At 38.3% G+C, this 23,570-nt stretch overlaps 1 protein-coding gene across 1 annotated transcript in view; it reads right to left on the reverse strand.

The window, feature by feature from the left end:
- Positions 1–23,570, reverse strand: part of ctnna2 (catenin (cadherin-associated protein), alpha 2) — a 436,402-nt gene that overhangs the window by 303,638 nt on the left and 109,194 nt on the right. The window contains exon 7 of the mRNA XM_057332819.1: positions 8,926–9,129. Within this exon, the coding sequence (XP_057188802.1) occupies positions 8,926–9,129 (204 nt within the window). The remainder of the gene's footprint in view (positions 1–8,925; positions 9,130–23,570) is intronic.

Genomic DNA, 23,570 nt, shown 5'->3' on the forward strand with positions numbered 1-23,570 from the left:
AGACAACATGGCCGCCGAGTGATTTATCATCATTCTGAGCCCTATTTCATTCCCCTGATTACTGCAGGCAGCAAACATGAGGAGCAAATTAATGAAAATGTTGGGGAATTATAAACTCCGCTTTGCCTCCACCCCGCCTGAATCATCTAACACAGCGGCACTGAATTAAGCCCTCTGACAATATATGAGAAACATTTTTGCTTTTAACCTACAAACCTGCTCGTTTTTGAGGGAGGCGGAAGAACGGTGCTAACAGTGCAAAAGGCTTGGGAAGAAAAGTGTAGCATGAAATATGAGGTGGAACAGATAATATAAGAAACCCGCTTCTCGTCTGTGTTACCTGCGCAAGGCCGAGGGCCAGCGGGCAGGCAAGTGTCCTTGTACAGAAAATTGTGAGATAAGAGGTCGCTCCTTGAGAGTTTGCAACTCTGTGTCCTCTTAGTTTTCTCATTATTGCCTTCAGATGTTGTGTGAAGCTGCAAAAGATCTACAGAAGTCAAAAGTTCCAGCAGTCCCCACAGTATCCATCTTTGATTGAGGCACATGAGATTCCAGGACCAGAGCTTCGGTTGAAGCCCCATATACCTGCTTTCTTCTGTAAAACTGTTGCCCTTCTTTCGCATGACCTGGGATCTTCACAGAAGATAGTGGCGCTGCAGAGCAGGGTGGCTTTTCAAAACTGTTTCCAAAGCTGTTTTTAACTGGAACATTGCGCCTCTGCAGATGTGTTTCTTCAATTAGCTGTGTTTCTTCTTAATGTTTAAGGGTTGGATTATCAGTGATATATTACAATACTAGACCAACATGACAATATGTTTGTGAATAATTGTAAAAAGAAATGTATAAAAATTCATGTATTTTTATATTTTTATTTATTTATTTAAAAAAATGTATAATGTATAAATGTATATAAATGGTGTATCATTTATTATCCAAAGTAAACTAAAGAATAATTTTAATAATAATAATAATAATAATTTATAGTAAATATAATATTTGATATGATAAAAAATAGAATAGTTTATTGTAAATAATTGTAAAAAGAAATGTAATCAAATTCTTCTATTTTTGTATTTGATTAGATTTTTAGTTGCACATTTTCTATAAACAAATCAATATTTTATAATATAAAACATAACATTGTTGTATAGTTTATTATATAAAGTAACCCGAAGAATAATTTGAATACTACTGCTACTACTATTAATAATAATTTAAAGTAAATACAATATTTTATATTAAAAAAAGAATAGTTGTATCAATTGTTAGCCTATTTAAAATAAGTTTATTAATAATAATAATATTTACTTATTATTACTTACTAATTTTTATTACTGGTAGAAAGTGCATAAAAATCAGCCAATCCGATAAGTGCTTACTAGAATTATTTTCAAATGTTGTGCATCGGATGGTTATAACCGTGGGGCAGTCAGTGGCATTCGAGACCAGCATATGTGGAATGGTTCGCAATTTGAAGTATGTACTTGGGAGCAGGAGTCTCTCACTGGCAAAGCAAAGCAAGCCAGGGGCATTAGGGCTAACAGATGGAAGGGAAGGCACAAGTCGCTATGGGAAACAGCTGATAGATCACCCCATACGGGCCGCTTAATAGGGCGTAAGTGCTGAATCTGGGTGGAAGAGACCCTCGATGAGGAAGTGGGTTACAAACAACACTGCTTAAAACAAACATAAAAATGCCTAAAGGTTGTTTGCAGGGACTTCTGAGGCTAGTGGATGTTTGTTATAAGAAGCCAGTTTACAAAGTCTAGAGGCATTTAGTGTAACTTTAGGGGCGATTCACATTTTGCGTCTAAAACCGGGCGGAAAACGCGAGCCTCACTGCTTTCTCATTTTTTCCAAAGCTCCTAGGAGTTTGGGCTCTCTTGGCTTCTGTCATCGCTAAGCAACCATTGGCCAGGATAGCTGTTGAGATATAAAAAAAGGATTAATAGATTATATCCACTGAAAATACCTTGCAATAACTCTGCTACTAGATTTATGTATGCTGCGACCATCTGTGTCTCCATCTTCATTGAGCTCGTCTTATTGGCTGGTTGGTTCTTGTCACATGACCTGCGGTGCGCGAGCGGCATTCTGAATAGTTGAAATATTCATCTCGATGCGGTGCTGACGCACTTAGAAAAACAGTAGCGTCGCACCGCATTCGCATCGCGACCGCGTCGCTGCCTATTAAGTGTGCTTGTCGTACGTCTTCATTTAATATAACGAATATGCGCGCGCAAAAGACGCAAAATCTGAATCGCCCCCTACATTGCTGAAGACGACCTCTGGCGGGTCAAATCTGGAAAGTGTGAAATGTTGGTATTTTTAAACTTCTAAATTAGAATTATTACAAACATTTAAGCATGTCAAGTTTATATTCGTAAGCAAGTGAAGAGACAGTCCAACCCTGTACACAGTAAAGTGCCCAGCGTATTCACGTACGAGTCTTGACATCAAGAATTACTTTATGAAGGCACGTGTGACAAGTTGACAGAGAAGTTGTAATTATGAGAAATGCTTGTGGCTTTACGTTAATTGGGTCTTCGAGTGTGCTACCTGCAACACTGACAACTTTACAGGCCCACTCAGATGAGAGTTAAGATAAACCGAGTCAAAACAGCATCTTATTTTGCATGCATGCTTAAGCTCGATTGTGTCAAGTTATCGGACGTAACAATCATTTCAGAAGTGAAGACAGAGTGTTAGACCAGAAAAACTTGAATTACGTTTGGCAACATAACACTCTTCATCAAGATACAACGTAGTATGCACTATGAAAATACAGGTATTCGGACAAAGCCAACGTCTAATGAGTCTTTCCAAAGAACTCTGTTAGTCTTGGAAAAATAAAGCCTTTTCATCGCCAAAACCAACAAAGCTGTCCAGCTTTCTCTGGTACTGAGTGTTTCACTCTGTTTGTTTCAAAGGTGCAAAACATACTTCCAATTGCTGTGTAAAGCAGTCGAGGACGACGACAAAAAAAACATCTCAATGTTCACCCAGTCTGCAGCAGAACCACGACGTTTCTGACTCCAGACTAGAATAGCGAGAGCTTCGTGAGCAGAAGATGCAAGAGATGTGACTCTGAAACCTTGAAGGGGAACGTGTGATATGTATGTGTATTTTTGTTTGTGCCTTTGGGGCCAGAACGAGAGAGAGTGTGGAGGATAGACGGTGTGAAGGAAGCAAACAGTATAGTTTTTGCATTTTACGTGCATGCTGTGGGATATTCCCTCAGAAACGACTGGTCTTGCCCAATGAGACGGTGTCTAGCACTTGCCAAATCCAGGCATCAAAGCGTTTGTGCTGCTGTGAGGACACGACGCAGAGGCGCCAGCAGTCACATGATGTTATCGCACCATGCCACGACAGCTTGTTATTAGCTATCCTAGGGAGACGGCGAGAACGTTTGTGTGTTCAAGAACTGTAGACTGTTTCTCAAGAAATATTCAGACTTTAAAATTCTGTCGCCATTTACACACTTTTGTCACAAAAGATATGTAACAACCAATGCTGCATGATGAAATAGGTTCTTACCCTCTGCCTAAGATTGTGTTTTATTTTATTAAGACTTTCGATAAAAATGCAATAGTTTTACAATGACATGAAAATAAATCATGTTTGTTATTGTTGAACTAGAACAGTGGTTCTCAAATTGTGGTGGGATGTGACGTGACAGGAATTGGGACACACTAATATAAATATCTAAAATGCATTTATTAGGGCTGTCAACTTTAAACAATATATTTAAAAATATTTAACGCCATTAACGCAACATCCGTTTTTTCTGTCATCATTGTCTAGACTTACATTACATGATTACGCTCTTATTCATGTAAAGTCCTTTAAACTATTTGGGCATGAAATGGTTATATTCACACGTCCAGTACAGATTGACAGTTTCTGGCTATGGAACAGAATCTGTCAGACAGCGCACCAGGATTAACTTCTCTTTCGTGCTTGAATGACCAAAAACACACAAGATTATGCCAGAAAGCACATTTTGTCTAGTATTTTCGCATGCACAGTCTTCAACGAGTTAAATAAAGTCTTAAATGAATGCAAAGAGGAGTGAAAATAGGATTAGACCTGTTTAGAGCGGCAGCTCTTTAAGGGGCCGTGCTCTTAAACGTGCTGCTGTGACTCCTGTCACTACAATGTTAATCAAAGAACAAAAGAAAAGAAGAAATCAATGTGATGTTGTAGCTTTAATGAGGATTCCTCTGTATTTCATTTATTTAGCAGTCAAGACTGTAAAGTGTTTGAGAACTTTATCTATTTTCTGTATATTGTTAGACAGGTAGGAAGGGCACACTTATAATGGGTTTAATTAGTAGAAAAAAAGAATATATTTAATAAAGACATCAGTTGCAAAGCCAACAATATTAGAATGTTGGCTTTCATTCATAAAATGATGCTGTTAAAGAAATGGGTTGTTTCTATTAATTTGGAGATAAAATGTGAAATTATTTGAATGTAAAAGTATTTTTAGAATTAGCTTAAAACTTACAAGATAAATACTACAAAATAAATTGTGGATGTTTAATTTCACTATACGTGTGCGATTAATCGCAGTTAATCACACGAAAAGGGTGCTTTTAATCGCGATTAAAAATGTTAATCTATTGCCCTAATATTTATATACGAAATATATTTATATTAATTTAAATAGTTATTCTTTTTGCATTTTATTATGTTAATAAAGTATAGAATAAGTACAAATATAAATGTATATATATATATATATATGCAATTTTCTATTTATTATCATCATCTTATCAAAACTTTGCGACATATGTAATATATATATATATATATATATGCAATTTTCTATTTATTATCATCATCTTATCAAAACTTTGCGACATATGTAATAAACTTATTACATTCAAAGATTAATTACAGCATAAAATAATATATAACCAACATAATACACTTTTCTGTTTTTTTAAAGAATTAAGTAGATGATACTTGCAGTGTCTAATTTTATCAAAGTTAGTGCTTGATCTGAAACGTTTCAGAACCACTGATCTAGAACATCAGACAACATCAGTGATGTCTTTGATGTACAGTATGTCGTTACCAGCGAAAAAACAATGTATACTTATGTAATACTTTCCATGAATAGGAAGGAAGGAGGCGGGAACCGGACGAACATTAAACAAACTTTTAATAAAATAAACCAACCAACCAACCAACCACAAAACGAAAGTAAAGGGCCGACAGCTACCTCACGGTTAACTGCCGGGCATGCAAACATAAATAAAACTTAACACAATGTCCAGGCCTGTTCCTCTCTCGTCCTTCACTCCTGTCGCTCGTCCTTTTATGCATCCGCTCCTCCGTGAGAGATGCGAAACCGGTGCAACATGCAGCTGACACTCATTATCACTCGCGTCACCGGCCTCGCACCGTTCCCTCACGGCTCTCTTTCCCGCCTTCCTCGTTACAACTTACTTTTAAGACTTAAATGGATAGTACACAAAAAAATGAACATTCGGAAACTGTATGACTTTCTTTTGCAGAACACAAAAGACAATTTGAAGAACGTTGGTAACCGAACAACACTAGTCCCTATTGACTTCCGTTGTATAGACAAAACTTTTGTGTCTTCCTCAGTATCTTTTTTTTTGTTCCACAGAAAACCAAGTCAGACACAGACTTTTAACGACATTAGCGTGAAAATGATGACATCATTTTTATTTTATTGTGCACCTTTCCTTTAAGTAAGAATTGTTTTGCTTTTGTTTTGCTATCCAACACAACCAAGTGAAAACTAGACTCTAAACAACCCATCTCATTATTTCTCTCTCTGTCTCTGTCTCTGGCTTGTGCTGATCCACTGTTCTTCTCAAGTAATCCTCCGGGTTGCACAGGCTCCAGCCCAGGTTCTTCTCTGTGGGCCTGAGGCCAGCAGCAGTGCTGTTAGACTGATGGAGTATTGGCCAGCCCTGCCTCTTGATCAAACCTCACTGTGTGGCCCCCTGGAGGGCCGGAGAACACAGGCATCCATCTTCTTTAAATGCCAAGTGACCGCCAGAGTGCCATGTCTAGCTAAGTGCGAGATCAAGCTCTGCTAACCAACTCTCTAAATCCACTTTACTGCAGCGTGGGCTAGTAAGGTAAACCACCACACTCAGCAACCCCTGAACCCTCCTTAACCTCTACCCACAAGCCCCAGCTCCCTGACCCAGATCAGTAATACATTCCCCCAACCGATCAATTGATAGATAGGCCTGTCCAGGCTGCCTTAACTAAATCAGCCGATTCTGATGATTCAGCATGGGGCTGAGAGACCGGGGCGGCTGTCACCAATCAACGATCACCACCGGCCGGGACAAGTATGGACATTCTGCTGCCACATGAAGGGAATATATTGCAAACAGCGCATTGATCAACCTCGTGTTGTCCGGGGTTGAGCTTGAGGGACGATTAGAGGGAAGCGTGACGGGTGGTGGCAAGAGTTACGGCAGTGTTAGTGTAGAAATCGTTTTCACTGTAAAACCTAGAAACCGCTTCTAGTTACCTCATGTTACCTATAATTCCCTGTAGCTTGATTTCAATACTGCTGACTTGATGTAAACTCAAGGTAGTCTGTACCACCTGACCTATAATATACTGTGTAAATAAAAACAATGTTACCGTGATATTACTCATACAATAATACAATAATTTGGTTTTAGCGCCCACCTCTAGCTAAGATAAAGAAACTTAAAAAGAAAAAGACCATAGAGGAGAGGAATACAGTATAAAACAGATCCCAACAGATAAATAATGCACCTTGTTTTCCTAGACCTCTCTTTTAGCCTTTGTTTTAGATCGCACGCTTCCAAGCCCGCAGCTGTAGCTCGCCAGCAGCCGCTACTGAAATTAATGAAGCATTTTAAAGTGAGCTGAGAAACTATTCAACCTGAGGGAGAAGGAAGCTTGTTATGGCAGAAGAGCCACAAACTGTAAACACAGTATGATTTGAGCAGATATTCAGTTTTGTTTCCATTTAGGCGTCCCTTAAGCCAAATTCTTTACACCCAATGAGAAGGATTTCAAGACTAATATCAGACCAATATGCAATCATAAATAGGAATTTTCCATGTGGAACGTGGTAACATTAGTGCAGGCTGTCAAAAGTTAACACATGATTCACAATAAAAGGTTTGCGAAAAAGTATTCACGAGAACCAAGTGACACACAGCAACACACGCGTTTTATAGACAACATAATGAAATTAATCTTAAAAGGAACTAAAACTCATATAAAACATCTCATGCCTGCGAACAGATTTCCTAGCAGAGTTTATAATAGAAGCGGTGATGTTGTGTTTTGACTAGAGGGGCATCACTAATCAAATGAGAGGTTGTATTTAATATCCCCTCAGTTCCGTATGGCGCACACACAACGTCAAGAAACCCACATTAGATTACAGCAAGCAAGAAGCCATTGATTACTGCACAGTACCAGAGTCAGACAGCCTCATTGATATCATACTGATCAATTTTACACCTGCCAATGGTTTAATAACCGCTATTGCAAAGTAATTGACATATATACGCACACACACACACACACATTTATAATTCTACTGGATTACATGCCTTTAATCATCAACATAGAAGAGACACATAAGGGAAAAAGGACTAAAGGTCAGAGTATTGATTTATCAAACAATATTAAGACCCTTAATCTGGAGAACTCTAATGTCTGAAAAACAGGTAGAACAGGGTATAGATAGACAATGTTGCTTGAAGGGCTTTTTTAAAGAAGCAACGAGTAAAACATAAAACAATCCTGTTAGCCAAAGGTGTAACACAAAGTAGTGAGAGAAACGGCAGAATTTTTACATTTGTAGCAAAATTCATGAAGTCGCCCTGTGCAGAATACTTGCTTACCGTCCTGAAGAGGTCAAAAGTTGCATTTCCACTGCATACAACCCTTGGCTGAGAACTGCTCCAAATAAAATGTCATTTTTTTGCGTGGTTGAAAGATAAAAATTGGAAGCAGGGAAAAGTCGATTTACTGAAGCACATGCGATTCTCAACTTACTGTGGATCAATAAACAAAACTTTATAATCAGAATTTGAAATGCATTATTATTATTATTATTATTATTATGAATATTAAAATGATGTGTTATTTGTGCAAACAAAGAAAAGGAGCCTTCGGGTAAGTTTTAGCGCAAGTGTTTTTTACAACTTTCTTAACAAAACGACCAATGATTAGAAATACATTTTTGAAGACGAAGAAGTTGTGCTCTTGTGAACGTGCACCATACACTGACAATATATTGATTAAAGTCGGTATTTTGGTTTGTTTTTCGCACATAAAGCATTCTCGTCGCTTAAAAAAAATTCAACTGAGCCACTATGCGCGGATGGACCATAACGATGTCTTTAGTACTTTTCTGGACCTTGGCAAAAACTGACACCGTGATGTCTATGAGGAGGCCTGGAAATCTCTCGGATGTCACCTAAATATCTCTATTTGTGCTCCGAAGACGCCGGAGGTTCTCTAAACATGTTTAACGTCATGTGGGTGAGTAAAAAATAGATTTTTGGGTGAACTTCCACTTTATGTAACACGGGACAATATCCAGGCTGTCTGTGCAGAAAGCGTTGCATGTTCCATGACATCGGCGCTGATAAATAAATAACCCTTCTGTCAAAAAATGACATTGTTTATATCAACCGCCTCTGAGGTATGACTACTATGTTTGTTGATGAAAATGATGAGTCAGAAAACAGGACGTGAAAGATTAGAATAAAATGCTGACTTTAATTAGTCCTTTCACCTTTATGAATGTATTAAAACAGACAGTAAGTCTTTCCATGAGTCACAGGAACGTCAACGACTTCCTGCACAGACAATTGCAGTAATAACCATGTAGATGTGAACTCTGAGCAGGTGTGGGAAGATATTTCGACTCACATTGTTCATGTACTCGCTCAGCAAGTCTTGAAGGGCCTGACGCACGGAGTTGCATTCGGCTACGATGCGTTCGCGGCGGTCGTCGCGCGTGCAGGAGGAGTCGGCCATGAGGGCGGCGCCACTGATGATGCTCTCCAGACGTTCCTCCAGTGACGGCCTGAAGCGAGCCTCGCTGAATGTAAGAGGGTCCAAAATGATCTTATTCTGAAACACAAATGAAACGATTATGGTTAAGAATGGAGCTAGTTTGTAATAAATGAATAAATAGAATAAAAACACTATTTGTAATCTTAAATGTGAAGTGTTTCATTTTTATATTTCAATACTTTCTCATACACACAAAGTTTTTGTTTTATTTTCAATGTTTTTTTGTATTACTGTTGTCAGATGTCATTCACTGGTTTACAAAAAATTTTTAAACACAACCAAACAAACTGAACTCTGACCCGGGGTGCATTAAAACCACCCTTGGTCTCACAATCATCAAAAAAATGTTGTTTACAGGAACAAGTTTTGCCATCACAATGGAATGCTTATTGTAAAGCGGGTACATAACACAAGATCTGTTACGGCCCATTTCCAGAGGCTTCTGTGAGGTGACCTTCAAGACCAACTCCAAAGCATTGGTTACAACCGCCTTGTGATTTAATAGAGCTTTTAACCACAGGATGCAGTCTCAAGAACATCCTCCCTTTTTATTGTTAAAAAGCAGCTACCAAATACAGACTTTACGACCTCTAGGGCTGGGACGGGGAAATTACCATATTGATAGAGCAGATATTATGTTTTACGGTTATATGCGAATACAGCCTCGGCAGCACTTTGCATTTTGTGGACTTTGGCGGTGCAGATGAAGTAGATTCTAGAAGAACTGGGGGTGACCAGTGTCTGTGCCTTTTCCATTTTAGAACGATAGAGTATCACTTGTGCAATCTGGATCCAATGGTCATCAAGTTCACAAGTGTATCCCAGCATGCACTTCCTTTTTTTAGGATCAGGTACGACCGTACCACTAACAGTGCAACTAGAGACAAAAACAACATTGCCATAATAGCCTGTTGCCATGGAGATTGACTCTTGAGTAAAAGGAGTCATCTCCGAGATAAGAATATGGACGTTTTAGTTGGTTTATTTAAAATCAATTCAATATTGAGATTTGTAAACAAGGAAGCAGACATGTTCACAAGTCTCGGAGGTCCAAGTCAAGTCTCAAGTCTTTGAGGTCGAGTCTAAGTCAAGTCTCAAGTCTTTAAAGTGGAGTCCAAGTCAAGTCTTAAGTCTCTGAGGTGGAGTCCAAATCACATCTCAAGTCTCTGTTCTATTTTTAGCAATAGTTCTCTCAGTTATTGTTATTCACAGTGTATGAAGCTAAATCATTTTTGAAATATTACAAGTAATTAACTCTACAGAATGTCTGTAGTGTCTGTAATGTCACTGGGTATTCAAACCAGTGCTTCGAACCAGTGCTGATGCTGGTGTGACAGCTTCTGTTTTCTTCTTTGTACTAGGTCTTTGTGCCACATTTACCGGTGCAAAATCAAAATACATTTTTACGTGCAATAATGGTGTACTAATATGAACCATTTTGCTGTAATCTAGGCCAAATTCTGTAATGTTATGAATTGCATGATGTGTAATGAAATGTTCCAAACAAAGATTGAACTGTTTTACATCATTTACTTGACCTTAGAATGAAATTAAACCAGGTCATTACCTTTATTTTTCAGAAAAGTTCAGTAACTACTGGATATGCATTGTTGCAACACAGAGAATATTAGACCGTGAACTCATGTACTAGTTCATTCAATCTCATTTGACTTAAATTTCTCGCTCAGTAGGGCGTATTCATTAAGTACATTCAACCAATGAAACACTCTGACAGGGCTCACACTGAAGCCTCTCGCTGCAGTCCACCTTCTTGTAAATATGAATGAGGGGCAAAATTTGAGTAATTTCATCATTTTTACCACAATGTTGTCTTTTTTTATTATTTTTATTATTTCACTTAAACACTTAGTTTGAACTTCAATGCCATACATTACCAAAAACATCTTTCAAAAATGAAATTGCTTCCTTATGTCTTTATTATTTTATATTTGCAGCAAAATCATAACAAATATATGTATATATTATAGAAAATTATTTAGTAAAAATGCATTACAATTTGTCATCCAACATTCGGTTACATTCATTGAAAATTTAATAAACCACGATGAAAAACATCATTTTACAATATCAAACACTATAAACCGAGGGACTTTTATTATGAAAGAAGGGTCAATTTTGATAGCATGCTGTTAAAAAGAGTCTTATCGAATTGCTTCTGACATGATAGTGGAAAAAAACACGCTTCAGTCTTTTGTGGCTTGTGTCTGTCATCTCGCTTGGATTTTGCCCTTTATGACAGCTCTTCCCTATATGATTTCCTGCGTGTCATATCATGTGAGGACTGTGCTTATTCTAGGGGGCATTTTCTCACAGATCCTCATGGAAAAGAGATTAGATTTCTGATTGGTTTAGATAATGCCTCACTTAAAGCCACTATGTATTATGCAATTTATGACAACAGTTGGTCAATATTTGTGCTTTACTCACAATAAAACACATACAACTATAACGCCATGCTATTGTGTCACCATGCAGCATGTATAGCATTATTTTTGTTGCGTAGCAACGTCCTGTTTCTGTCAAGGACTATATCTTTTAATGGATTCCATAAATTATTTGATTACAAACACATCATATTTTAATAAGAAACATTTGTGATCTGTAGTATGTTTTATTATACGTAACCGCTTTATGGAGACAATAAGGTCTTGGAGGATTGGCGATTTTGTGCATACATTATTGCTTAAGTAAAAGCTATTCCAAATGCAGTAAATTCAAAATGCCTCCTAATACATCCATTCTGATGCAAAACAGCACATGCATTATTCCGTTTGACTTCCCATGAGGTCTAAAATTCATCATACAAATACGCACTTAACAAGACATATGATGAAATAAGTGTATTATATACACACACATTTGTGTGTATATAAGACATAGACATATAAGGTGAAATAAAGTGACTGCAGAAGCCACGCGAGAGAGTGCAAGCAATTTGTCAGAGAGAAATAATTAGCTCTGATTGATTACGGAGGAGTGCACAAACTCTTCTGTAGAAACGGACCATGATGGGTCAGATGCATTGCGGTATATCTGTGTGGAGGAAGAAGTGGGTGGGATTGCCACTTACTTCCCTCACGGAATGTGACAGGTTGTTTGTCACAGACGGTATAATGAGGGATCGTGCGGGAGGAGCGGCGCATTCGGCGTAACCTACTTTTACACAGCGACTTAAGCGCTTTGGAGAGAGCGGATGGAAAAGCTGCACGAAGGATGAGAGCTACAAAAGGACAAAAAGTGTGACCAAAAACAAAGTTGGCTCGCCGTGTGACTAGTTTGCGCCTGTTATTAATAACAACTGTCTACCTCTCTAAATTTGGGTGGAATTCAACAAACTGCTGGCCTACAGCGCGCGTTTGTTTATATGTGCGTGTTATGCGGATGGGTTAAGAAGGCCTTATCAGTGCACGGCCTGCTGATTAAATCATACAAACACCACCTGCTCCATCACAGTTCACGCAAACGTCTGTCACTTTAAAGCTGTTCACATCAAAAGCCTCTTTTTATATGTGTTTTTGTTACAAGTCGACTGGCCGTCTGTCCACCGCGATAGTTTGCGATAGTCACCACCTGCATTCGAAAACTTCACGTTGTTCCGAAGCCAGCCGGAGTAAACAAATGCAGTGACACGTGTAAAAGAACGACAACAAATCATTTGTAAAGCCTAAAAAAAAACGTTTTCGTGGCTTGTCAGAAAGATCTCGTAGATGCCACGGAGTCTCATTCAAATGACTAAATGGGAACGTAAAGAAGGGAAAAGAAAATGAATCGTTACATTTTGGTACAAAACGGAGCTGCTGAGAAGTGTTGTGAATATAAATAAAACATCAGCAAGCCCAAAACACACAGCCTATCAAGAGAAAGGACATTTCAAACAATTTGTGATGCCCACAAGCCAAAGTATTCAAATATTCATCATTTTCAATATCTTTTCTTTTTATTTTACATTTTATATCAACCAAGGTCGTTGTTAGTCAGGCTTCCGTGTAAAGTGTGTGTGCAAAGACTTAATGTGGATGATCAAATGTTAATAGATAGCAAAGCACGGTTGGAAAATATCATTGATGTCACGCACAATGACATTGTACAGAGATGGAAAATGAGGGCGAGAAAGCTTTTTAATGGCGTTCAACTCATAACTCGACAGCACCATGTCTCCATCCATGCTGAGGTACACATTTGTTCTTTATATGTAAAACACTGTCAGTACATGAAGTCACAAGACCCTGGGTCATTTCAACCTCTGTAGTTTATTTTTATCTGAATAAATGGAAATGTATGATTAGGAGTTTCTTCCTTTTTTTCTCTCGTGGATTAATTCAATCAATTTTCAAAGATCCCTTTAATAACAAATCCCAATTTCAAACTATACACCAAAAAGCAGAATACTTTAAACAATGTGAACATAACTGCTATACTCCTGACATTGAGCTGCTCTGCTCATGCGGGTGATGCTGCTTTGACTCCAGACTGCAATAACCATGAAATAATAATTCTGTTCGGACTAATATAATGTTGGTTAAAGCAGCCAGCATAAATGGAAAACCCAAGCCCAGCGTGTGCCAAAAAGGTTTTGGATTTACTTAGCGTTGAAAGCATAAGAAATGAGCGTGAAAATATCGCCAGTGCATCAGCGATTCATCACAGACACAAGAGTTGTTAGTTAATCTCCTCCACTGCGGTTCATAAATCTCTGCTTCATCCTTTCGAGATAAGAAGCATCGGGAGAAACTAGTTTGCTGAGAAGTCCGCAAGTAATGCGAGCAACTTTAAGATAGCCTGATGGGAAATAAAGGGACGCTACGCCATCGAAAGTGTAATCATATTGTAAGTCATCAAGAGCGTCTGTTGAATCCAAGTGAGTTAGCGCAGAAGGACACAGCAAGAAGTCTGCATTCATAATACATTTCATTATCTTCCACTTCAAATGGAAAGCTGATGGTAATCAACATGTGTGTCGTTTGAAAGAGGTAGGGATGAAAAAACATCATTCACACAATGCTCCCGCCGATCACAGAGACAGAGACAAAAGCGGACTTTAAAACGGCTTTGAAAGGGCACGAGGACTCTCGGGACCCTCGGGGCAACAGCTTGTTTGAATAAGAGAGAGAGCCCCGGGGAATAGCCTCTATTGTTATTCCAATTGGTGCTTATTGCGAGCACAGGGGTTGAGTGACAAGCTGAAAAGACAACGAGAGAGAGAGAGAGAGAGAGAGAGAGAGAGAGAGAGAGAGAGAGAGAGATTCTTCAGGCAGGCATCATGATGGAGACATCGCACTCAAACCTGAACAGATAACATTAATCCGGCTAGCAGATGCACTCAGTCTTAATAAGGGATCCACAATATGGTCAACAAATTATAAAATGATTTAATTATTTGGGCAAATATAGTCAATGTTTTTTGAACTGTGATACGATTAACATTTAGAATCTCATATTGTTGCTGCCGAGACGAACACAGTAAAATAACAAAAAGCCATACATTTTTACACTAGAAATGATTTAATCATTTTCATTAGATTGTGTTGTTAGAGTAATTTCGCAAATGTTTGCCTGACAACTATACTATGAGGTTATCTTAACTACTTCCCCACCACCGTTTTTTAAATAAAAGTTGCCTTCAGTCTGCGCAAGAATTTTTAAACATTTTCACAAAACTTTCATGGCCCTCAGTATCATTTCTTCTATCAATTTACTGTACAAACATACCAAATATATTAAATGAGAGAACAGAGTCTCTGCTTTTGAACAAACAAAAAGCATATTATTCTGTCCTTCTGAAACCTCCGCAGTCCAAATGTGTTGTTTTTCAAAAAATGGAAAAACTTTCTAAATTATTAAATACTATTTGTATTAAATATAGTCCCAAAATATAGAGATACAAAGTGCCAGAAAGCTTTATCATTCTAAATGTGGGTTCTTTTGTGGGTTAAATATGGGTTAAAGTTATTTTCAAAAATACAATATTTATAGCTGAGTAAATTGTGTTTTTTTGTCAAAGATCAGATCTAGAACAATTTAGAAACAGCAGTTGGTTGTTTTTGGATCAGATGTATAACAGCACCCCCTACTGTATGACAGTGAAAACATCAGTTCTTGTCTTAAATTACGCAAAAACTTGTCAACTGCGGGGGAACTGTTGTGTTATTCATGACGGGAAATCTTATCAATGCCGGTGAAAGAGTTAACACTAGTCTCACTGCATTTATACTTAAGAAGCAAAACAATTTGTAGGTTCAATTCAAATAGTAAAATCCCACAATGCTGTATATGATATAGCTCTTAAATGGATGTTCACCCAAAAATAACTAATTTGTCATCATTTGTTCACCCTCGTGTTGTTCAAACCTGTACAGTATGTGACGCTTTCATCTGTGGAACACAAAAGATATTTTGAGTAATGTGTGGTTTTGTGTCCATATAGTGGAAGCCAATGGGGTCCGATGTTGTTCTTCAAAATATATTATTTTGTATTCTGCAGAAGAAAGAAAGCTGTGCAGGTTTGAAATGACATGAGAGTAAGTAAATGTTAAAAGACCTTTAAAACAATAATCAGGACACTTGCCACATTAATTGTGCCACTTGGTCACATAGGAAGCAAGCACCTGTTGAAAACCTGAATATTCAACACAATGTCCTTACAAAGTCTAAAAACACAATGAAGGTACATTTAGTTCTACAGGCTCTTAATGGCTCTTTAAGGCCATTAAGCATTGAACGGTGCATTTTTATTGCTTTTGTCTTTTGAACAAGGACATGTATGAAATTCTGATCAGAATGTTCTTCCAAATTGGATGGAGCATCTGACCTTGGTCGGTATGCTGCCGCACAGAAAAACAATTTCAGCAGACAATTCCAGGAGGCAGAACCATCTGGACAAAACCTCCCAAAATATGTTTCAATAATCACAGGTTTAGTAAGGACATGACTGGCTTCTAAGTCTAATACTTGTGAAGGCCGGTGGATTTTGGCTGTATTGTCAGGAATAAAGAGGTTTGATTATAAAGATGTTCACGAGAACGTTCATGTCCTTAAAGGGCATCCGCATGCACACTTTTCTAGTCTATCTTTGAAGCTTAATGGGCTTTTGCTTGTACATGAAAGAGTGGCATGTCTTTATTGGCCCCATAGCATTAGTCCGTCTTACTCTTTCATGGAAATTCAATGACAGGGTTGGAAGCCGAACAGATATATGCTTCGGTCAGGACTGACTATAGAAGAAATACACCATGGGGTGATGGCTGACAGAGGAGTTTAGTGTGACAAAGATACTAAGAATATCTGATCCAGATCCGCGTTTGAAAGCGAATAACTCCTGCCCCCCAAAGAACGGGGTCTCAGCGACAGATGGGGGTGAATGGTAACTTCAGGCACCATTGCCCAATGGGTCATCAGGGTCAGCCTATAGAAGTTAAGTCACGGAGACTTTGATTGATCGGGCTCACGAGAGCTTGTTGAGCCCCCAAGTCAATGAATAAACCATATGAGTGAAGTAAAGATCAGGGTCCTGCATTGGAAATTTTGGGCGGCCGCCCAAGAGAGAATTTAGGCTGTCAAAGAAAATGTAAGTATATGTGATATTTCCCCATAGGATGTTTGAGTCTTTATCTTGCGTTTGGCAGTTTTATGTGAATGCGGCCAATTAAGCTTCCCACTGAACCAGAGGTTTTCCAAACCACATGTCTATAAAAACATTGCTTGATGAAAATGTATCACGGATTTATTATACAGTATTAAGATCAACTGCAGTGAGAAAGGTATTGGGATTAAAATGTTAGCGGGAAGAAAACGGTTTCATCATCAACAGTACGTTTGCTGGTGTCAAATGGACCAATTAGAAATAACTAGACTTTTTAAAGACGCAATGTGTTTTTTGCAGATATTGTCGGTTTACTGTCTCCTTACTTTAACCAGATTTGCAACAGTAAGCTAATAGTTATGATTTATAGGTTTGTAAGATGTCAGATATGTTTGATGTCGGTTTGACTTTAATCCACGTAAAGTTGTAAAGAATGTAACCTGCGATTCTGTTTCAAACAGAGATGCCATTAGAGATGAAAAGCTACAGATGATGCATCTTTACATTGTCACGTTAAATGACCATGAAATCAAAAATGTCAATTATTATTTTTTATGAAATATCGCAGTGTTTATTATAAATGATTTAGCCGTGCAGATAAGATATCAAAATCTTTATTCAAAATCAAAAACCCCTCCAAGCAACATCTCTTCTCTGCATGACGTATGTCTCGGCCCGAGGTCGGGACTAAACTGACTGTCCAATGGCCAGGCTTTCAACTTCCGCCTACACTTTTGTCATTCCAGAAGTCATTACACTCAGATAGAAATCACCATTCTGCACTAAACACTATTGCAACTTTAAATTTAGGCCAAATAATGTGTGACCTGTGATTATATCTCGACTTCCTCCAGTGTTAAAACTCGCTACTCAAGCCATAAAAACAGGTTCAACTTTAAAGCCTGCGCTGTAGTTTAATTCATGGAGAAGTTGAGCGCTTCTAGCACCTGATCTAGGTCTCATTTTCAATTTGGAGTCTGTGCTGCCTCTGTGATAGATTGAATAAGACAGAATCTTCCATCTGACTGCTTCCTCAATCAATTGCCTCACCTGTAAAAACTACACGCTGACCAATCCACTCGCTGGGTCTCTCTCCAGGGCACTAACAGTGATTGAACTCACCTAGCCAACTATCTCATCTCATCTCCCATGTCTTTCCTCTGCAGTGCCCTTGCCGCGTCTCAAAACTCATCACTCTAAAGCGCTGATTGTTTCAATTGCATATATAAAACGACGGAGAGCTGAAAATAGTCTTAAAATGTGTTAAACTTACCTTGTGCTGTCATAAGCACATTCGAATGGCTCTCCTGATACGTTTAAAGCTAAACTGGAGAGTAATATTGTATACCGCTTTAAAAAAAATCTATACATATTTATCTCTCCATTAAGGACTCTTGTTATTGCAAGACATATAGAATATAAGCAGACATATATGAATTAAATGCTCAATGTTGTTAGCAGAATAAGTCTATTGTTAATGTAAAAAACATAATTTAACATTACAATTAAAGTTAGTCTTGAATTAAAGACAACACAGCTGCTACATTCTTTGCCATTGTGTTGAATCATGCGATTTTTAACTACACCTTAAAGAGTACATAACATTAGATCATGAAAATGACATTTCATGCAATGTGTAATGTTGGCGTGTTTGAAAGTAAGCAGTCTGCCAAGTTTTAAATCCGAAGGTGAATGAATAACAAATTTATTGGCTTGGAAAAAAGGGAGTCGACTCTGAATCACGCAAACGAGTCGTCCCTTGTCCAATTCGCGAACTGCCGCGAAACTTCACTCTTCTCCACCAAACACTGTAGCTCGTGAGCCTCATTCGCTGTAGACCAATCACAGCAGACTAGACCATTTGACCAATCACATCAGACTAGGCTAGCGGAAAGGAGGGGATTAGACAGATGAATCGCGGAACGAATCATTTGAGAGTCAGTCAAGAAGTAAGGTAAGAATAACTGCCTATTATTACGAAATAATAGTGTTTTTACACCTTCTATGTACATAAACTTGTTGTTGGACACTCCATAAACCAAAGTAGGACCTTAAAAATCCCTTGTTATGTTCTCTTTAAGAGTCCAAATACTTTGGAGACCATTGTGCACAGTCAAAAATAGGCAAATTCTGTTAAATCTGACCCTACTAAAGAAGAAGATGTGTTTCCCAAACCCACAAAGCAGCAGCTGGTTTCTGGTAATGCTCCTAACCTCCAGCGGGCAGAACTGAGATCATGAATACCCTTCAGTAGCACAGATATCCAAGTCACATGTGCACGCACACTAAGTGCTCCATTCATCACTGCTGCGGCCACACAATGCTACGGGACCCGGGTGACACTAGACACTAAAACCCTGATTCTACATCTACCCTCAAATGACCGTCTCTTTACCTGAGTATTTGAGTTTTACTCCCACCAGGTTCAATAAAATGTATTATCGTCAGAGGTGGACCGTACTTACTGTAAGTATTTTTATCTACTCAAGTACATTTTTCAAGCACCTGTATTATAGTGTTTTTACTTTTGAAAAATTCTACTTCACTACACAAAGAATAGATGAAAAGAACACACGATTCTCTTTACTCTACATTTCATGAATGGATTTTTATATTTTTATTATATTTAGTATTTACCTTTAATACTGCAGTTAAAGGGATACAGTAGCTCACCAAAAAATGAAAATTGTCTTCATTCACTCACCCTTATGTTGTTCCAACGACTTTGTTCTGCTGAACAAAAACACAAATATTTGGAAGAATATTTGTAACCAAAAGGTTTTTCAGGGCACTATTTACTATGGCAGGCAAATACCAATACTATGGTAGTCAATGGTGCCCCAGAACTGTTTTGTTTGCCACATTCGTCAACATGTGTTCTTTTGTGTTCATTGGAACAAAGAAATATCACACAGGTCTGGAACAACTTGAGGGTGAGTAAATTATCATTTTCATTTTTGGGTGAACTATCCCTTTAAATACATTAAAAATCTAGTACTTCTTTACTTCTAACTACATGTGTGAGTAAAAATACTTTAGTAAAAGTGAGATTTGCAATGTATTTAACTGTTAAAAGTAAACAAAAAGACATTTATACAGACTAAATAACTGTATACAAACCAACTTTATTTAGCTTTAGATTGGAGCTTCACCTGATAATCACTGGAAACCACTACAACAATTACAATAGCAGGGTTTTTCCTGCATAGAGAAATTGGAGGTGGCCGCCTCCGTCAAATGTTGTGCCGCCTCAGACTCTTGCCAAAACTATGTCGGGGGTCTTCACAAGAAATCCTGCATGCATTTTAAAGGTGGAGTGTCTGATTTCTCTTAGCCGTTGTTGATGTTCAAATCATCAAAACAAACACACCCCTACCCCCATCTTTCGCTTTCGTCAGCGCTTGGCTCTGTGCACTGTGCACCTTTCTGCTGATTGGCTATAAGGTTGTTTTGGTACTTGGCCCGACTCAGTTGTCTAAAGAGTAATTCGGAAATCGGTTACCACGCCTTTAACATTAGTCATTTGTAACTGCAGTTGTGGCATTACGCGCCACAGTAGAGGCGCTAAAAAGAGTTGCAGAACAAGAGCTGGCTGTGTTTCGCAGCTGTTTGTTTTGCATCCACGTACGTTTAATGTCTTGAAATTTCTTAAATTAACATGACGTACATCATTGTAATGTCTTTAGCTGTGCAGGTGGATCGTTGAATCAGCGTATACTGTACACAGCGAGTTTGCCAGTATGAACGTACATTGCGTTCAGAAGACTCGCACACGAATGACTCATTTGAACCGATTTAAACTATTGAACTTTTCAGTCACTAGCGAATATCAGAGATCATTGAATCATTTAAAGTGAACCACAGAGAATGCAAGATGTGAATGAGGCCTACGTGTGTGTGTGTACAAGATCAGGACGGCACCACCTCCGCCTCATTTTGAGCCAGGAAAACCCATGCAATAGTGCTGCGTGTGCATCTAAAACAGCTTGTTTTCTAAAGATTGTTAGAGATTTTTTTAGATTTCAGAGCTTCTGACAATTTCCAGCATTTCCCAGTTAGAACAAGTTATTACAGGACAAATTATTATGATAATTCACAGACTCCAGTCATTACGATTATCTGTGATCTAATAAGACCTCATTGGCCCAAAGCTGCATGGGTGGATTTGCATTTTGCTGAGGCGTCACACAAACCCTGAAGTCTCAAACTGCTGATTTTAACTTACAAAGTACAAAAACGGTGACTAATATAAGGCAAAATACACAACCATTCATTATACACCAGGACCCGACTGCGACAGCGCATTACAGCGCAACAGGATGTGCAAAAAAAAGTAATGTTGCCAAATAACGTCTATAAATTCATTTTAAATGCATTTACGTTGACTAAACAGCTGTTAAGCCTGATCCGTGTCAAATATTATTACTTATGTGGTAATAAAAACCCATATCGCTCATTTGCTGGTGTCTTCACTTCAGGCCTGCTTTACAATCGGGAGGATTTGCAGAGATCTGCATTCATCAACCGTTGTTTCTTTCCATGAGAATCGCTTTACAATAACTTTCATTAAAGCGAACAAACATTGCTCCATCATATAACATGTAACCAATCATTAGAAACATGCTACTTATATTTATCACAAAATGCTGCTTTGCCAGAAGATCCAGAAAGCGCAGAGTCCTGTTGTGATGTTAAAATAATTGTATGTATTGAAAGACGCTTACAGAAAACATTTCTCTGTTTGCAGAGAACATTTTCAAAGCCTGTTCACCGAAAAAGGCACATTCGTGCTCTTCGCCTGCCCATCACATATGCCATGTCATCCCATTTGGACGACCCACGGGCAAAAACCAATGCAACACCCTGTTGTGATCCGAAGAGCCGGCCGGTGGGTTGAGACCAGCTGAGAGCTGATAAATCGAGTTATTAACAAGCACGATCACAGAGTTCAGACCGGAAGGTTGTTTTGATGTAACATCTGGGCAATGGACGAAAACAATGTAGCAGTCTGCTGACATATGTCCTAAATAAAAGGCTAAGCCTTGGGTACTTGGACTGGGTCATGTATGGTCACGTAAGTGTGTGCATATGAGTGTGTCACCAAAGGGCCCGGTTGCTATCGTGATTCTCCTGCCCGAAGTCAAACGGGAAGGAAGCCTGGTTATTCACTGTTGTTCAGTCATAACATATTAAGGCTCTCTGCTAAACAGACAGTGAATCATCTCTCACAGCACCGTTTCGGGCGGCCGGTTTACGTCCCGTGTCGTCATCTCATCCTGTAAGGCTATGCTTTAGCGGGACGGTTATGGGTTCAGAGATTCCTACGGTTACCTATAAAACTGCATAACAGTGCCTTAGAGCGAGCGCAAAACAAAACAAAACACTGATGCTGGATTTGCAGTAAAAACAGCAGCCATATATCTTGAAAGAGGAAATCTGCATGGAATATCAATTTCAGAAACGTTTATAATCAAATGTCAATTTAAGTAATGTTCTTGTGCTCTGTATAGAATTTTAAAGCAACATTGTCGGTTAGGGTGATACTGGAAGACTTAAGGATGTGTACAACAATGCACAACAATATTATGAAGCGTATGAGAAATCAACCTATTAAAAAAAAAGAATGTGCCAAAGAAACATTTGCAATAATCTTTTGCTAGCTTTAGAAGAAATTCATGCTTACATTTATAAATTAACAATGTGCAAGCTTACTTCAATTATTAACAATTAATCGATCATCATTCATTGTGTATATTCTGTTGTTGCATTAATGTTGCATAGTGACATCATCAAACACGCCTGCGCAACATTATTATTAAAGCCACGCAGGTATTGTCATTTCTGGAAACCGCGGATGAGTAAATATGAAGTGTTGGAGGTTAAAATCATGCACGCGGATCCAAAATGAGAGAGAAGGAATTATGCGCTGAAACACCCACGCAGGAGCAACTTATTTCTTGCCTGTCATTTTTCATTAGGCGGCATAACAGATAGAGAGATGGCTGGAGTGTTGCATCAAATTTGTAGGCAGGTAATTCCAGGCCACCTGTGGGCTGTCTAAATATTTCAAAGAGGGCTCCCCTCAGGCATTATGAGGTAAAAGCTGCGGTCACTGTTATACTTGTTTTCAGTAAAGTTGTTCACCATTCAGAAATGATTTTGGAACGCAATTTATATTCCAGGACTGCTTCTGAATCTGAATTAGGGGTGTTACAATATACTGGTACTAATAATGTTTGGGATATTACAAATCATGATTATAGATACCGTGTTATGATACCATTGTAGATTTTTGTAATTTTGTAGGATCTATTAACAGAAATGAAATATAATATCCATAACTTTGTCTTCAGAGGTGTATAAAGACCTTACATAATGAAACATTATGTTTGTATTAGCTTAGAATGAGCTATTTCTATCCACATACTGTACACTGCGGGTCCCCTTGGATGGAATTCGCCATGTTGTTTCTACAGTAGCCCTAAATAGACAAACTGCTTTAGAGTGCCTTTCATAAATACGCTATCTTCTTCGACAAAGAAGCGAAAACGCGACAACGTCTTAGTCCTGTGTCAGCTGCCATAGTGCTTTGAAAGGGAGTGGTGAGGGGTGGGGGGAGCCATTGGTCGCAATTCGCAAACTTACCACTAGATGACACTAAAATCTCCACATTGCTCCTCTAAGAGCCACAGTGGTTACAAACACTCTCTCTAATCCTTACACTTAGATTATGAATGTGATTTGTTGGCCAAAAAAGGAGAAAACACAAAATAAACCAAATTAAAGATGAATTTGACTGATTTATAAATCAATCATTATTTGATTGTTTTAAAAAGTGATTTCATGATAATATTGTTACCGTGAATTATTTTGGTCATGATAACCGTGAAGTGAAAAT

The sequence above is a fragment of the Triplophysa rosa genome, linkage group LG4 (assembly GCF_024868665.1).
Source record: "Triplophysa rosa linkage group LG4, Trosa_1v2, whole genome shotgun sequence".
Taxonomy (NCBI): domain Eukaryota; kingdom Metazoa; phylum Chordata; class Actinopteri; order Cypriniformes; family Nemacheilidae; genus Triplophysa; species Triplophysa rosa.